A 2,667-nucleotide genomic window follows, 5' to 3' on the forward strand; every position below is an offset into this window, starting at 1 on the left:
TACTACTACTCTCTCTCTCTCTCTCTCTCTCTCTCTCTCTCTCTCTCACTCACTCACTCACTCACTCACTCACTCACTCACTCACTCACTCACTCACTCACTCACTCACACATACATTATTTATGAACATATATCTATTTTATTATATTCACATATATATAATATACTGTTTCAAACAGCATGGTCTCGGATTTCTTCTATCCAAACATGGGCGGTGTAGAAGAGCATATCTTCAATCTTTCTCAATGTCTTCTGGAGCATGGGCACAAGGTGGTAATACTCACCCATTCCTATGGAGATAGAGTAGGAATAAGATATATGACAAACGGTCTGAAAGTATGTTTCACTCTTATAACGAATTCACTTGCATTATACATTAATGCATAACTAAAAACTGCTGTAGTACTCTATATGAAATTAAATGTAAAAGCATAATGTATAAATATTTCGAATAATTAATATTCAATCATATATATCTCATTGCTAATGTTGATTATATCATTGCTAATGTTGATTGTATCATTGTATTTAGATACTTTATATAAAGTAGCCTTTAATGTATTAATTTACAGCAAATTCTATTAATGCACACTAATATACATATTAAAGCCATTGTATACAAATTCATGTAAAAATGTGTGTTTATATAATATAAATATACACTCAAAGAAATATTTTGCTGCTCCAACTAGAATTATAACTGTTTTTTTGTATCTGATTAAAATTAATGTATCATACACATAGAATTATAGTATAAATCTAAATTCTATCTGTCATCTATATGATTAGATGCAATACACATTAATATTGCAGTATTTGCTAGAAATTATCTATTTTAGTTATTTTTTCATACTTAGATAATTTAAACGGATAATTAAACGAATAAATTAACTTAAAATTTTTAATATACTTTATTATGCTGTTAGGTAAAATATATTTTTCATAATTCGAAATATTTGCATTTCATTTTTATACTCAAAATAGTATGACTTTAATATGCAACAGTGCACATTTGTATGTCTAATCGGATTTATTATTAATATAATGCAAGTGAATGAAATCACCATTATTCAATTATCTCTTTAAACTCCTTTATGTTGTCTTTTGTTCTTATATCCTTGTGTTATTTAAGGTATATTATATCCCTGTCAAGGTTTTCTATAACCAATGTGTTCTTCCAACGATGGTATGCTCTCTTCCACTCATTAGGTATATCTTCATAAGAGAGGAGATACAGATAATACACGGCCATTCTGCATTCTCTGCTTTAGCCCACGAAGGGATGTTGATTGGTAGATTAATGGGATTAAAAGTAAGCCTTGATTGATCCACTGATAAGACTCAAGTAGTATAAAATGACTAACGCTGTGTTTTTGCAGACTGTTTTTACGGATCATTCTCTTTTTGGTTTTGCGGACGCGTCCGCTATTCTGACAAATAAATTTCTCGAAATATCGCTAGTTGATTGCGATCATTGCATATGCGTGTCTCATACCGGAAAGGAAAATACAGTATTACGAGCTAAAGTGCAAAAGGAGAAAGTGTCGGTTATCCCAAATGCAGTTGATACCACATTATTTACACCCGATATCAGTAAACGGAACAACGATTTTAGTAAGTTTAGCTTCCGAAATCTATAGTTGCCTGTATTAGCAAGGTATCATTCCGATTGTCATAATTATAATCATGATTTTCAGTTACCGTAGTAATAGTATCGCGATTAGTGCATAGGAAGGGCGTTGACCTTCTAGCCCATATAATACCTGAGATCTGTTTACGTCACAAAAATGTACAATTTTTAATTGGCGGAGACGGTCCGAAAAGATGGCTCATAGAAGAGGTGCGGGAAAGAAATCTGTTGCAACATAGAGTAACTTTATTAGGCAGTTTGGAGCACTCTCAAGTCAGACACGTTCTGAATAAAGGTCATATTTTCCTAAATACGAGCTTGACAGAGGCTTACTGTATGGCTATTGTAGAAGCGGCCTCTTGTGGGTAAGCTACGGTGTAATGCACTTTGCCGTCTTATTTCATATTTATGATACCTGAAAAATTAATTTGAGTCTTATTTTGAATCTAATTGTTTTAACAAATAATAGTTATATTCTTCTACTAACAAAATTGTTTAACGAAAATGAATATACAATAACAAATATTATTTTATAGTTTGCAAGTAGTGTCAACGAAAGTTGGAGGTATTCCGGAAGTTTTGCCGCCGGATCTGATTTACCTCGTGGAACCTACTGTACCTGCATTAATTGAAGGATTGGAGATGGCTATAATGGATTACAAAAAGGGCAATATCGGATGCCCTTTCGAGACACATAGGAGAATAGGTTTATATTATAATTGGTTCAACATTACCAAACGTACGGAAATAATATATAATTTAATAAAACGTGAAGCAAAGAGAAATCTAGGACAACGATTAGCTAGTCAAATACAAAGCGGTGTATTAGCCTACTTGCTTGTAGTATCATTGTGCTATATAATACTACAAATTCTGGAATTTCTCGTCCCAAGAAAGGTAATAAAAAAATCAGACTCATTTAACTCTCTTATCCGTGTACTTTAATTCTAATGTATATATATATTTTTTTTATTTTTGTGTGCATAATTTTTTGGCTTTTATTTTAATTTTAAAGTTATTTACTAATGTATGTGCAG

The 2,667-nt window shown here is 31.8% G+C and overlaps 1 protein-coding gene across 1 annotated transcript in view; it reads left to right on the forward strand.

Moving 5' to 3' along the window:
• The window catches only part of LOC105620075 (N-acetylglucosaminyl-phosphatidylinositol biosynthetic protein), a 4,838-nt gene that overhangs the window by 1,123 nt on the left and 1,048 nt on the right, over window positions 1–2,667 (forward strand). Inside the window, exons 2-6 of the mRNA XM_012201584.1 lie at window positions 180–336; window positions 1,133–1,312; window positions 1,380–1,614; window positions 1,698–1,995; window positions 2,167–2,527. Coding sequence (XP_012056974.1) covers window positions 180–336; window positions 1,133–1,312; window positions 1,380–1,614; window positions 1,698–1,995; window positions 2,167–2,527 — 1,231 coding nt within the window. The remainder of the gene's footprint in view (window positions 1–179; window positions 337–1,132; window positions 1,313–1,379; window positions 1,615–1,697; window positions 1,996–2,166; window positions 2,528–2,667) is intronic.

Source organism: Atta cephalotes, assembly GCF_000143395.1.
Source record: "Atta cephalotes unplaced genomic scaffold scaffold00024, whole genome shotgun sequence".
Taxonomy (NCBI): Eukaryota; Metazoa; Arthropoda; class Insecta; order Hymenoptera; family Formicidae; genus Atta; species Atta cephalotes.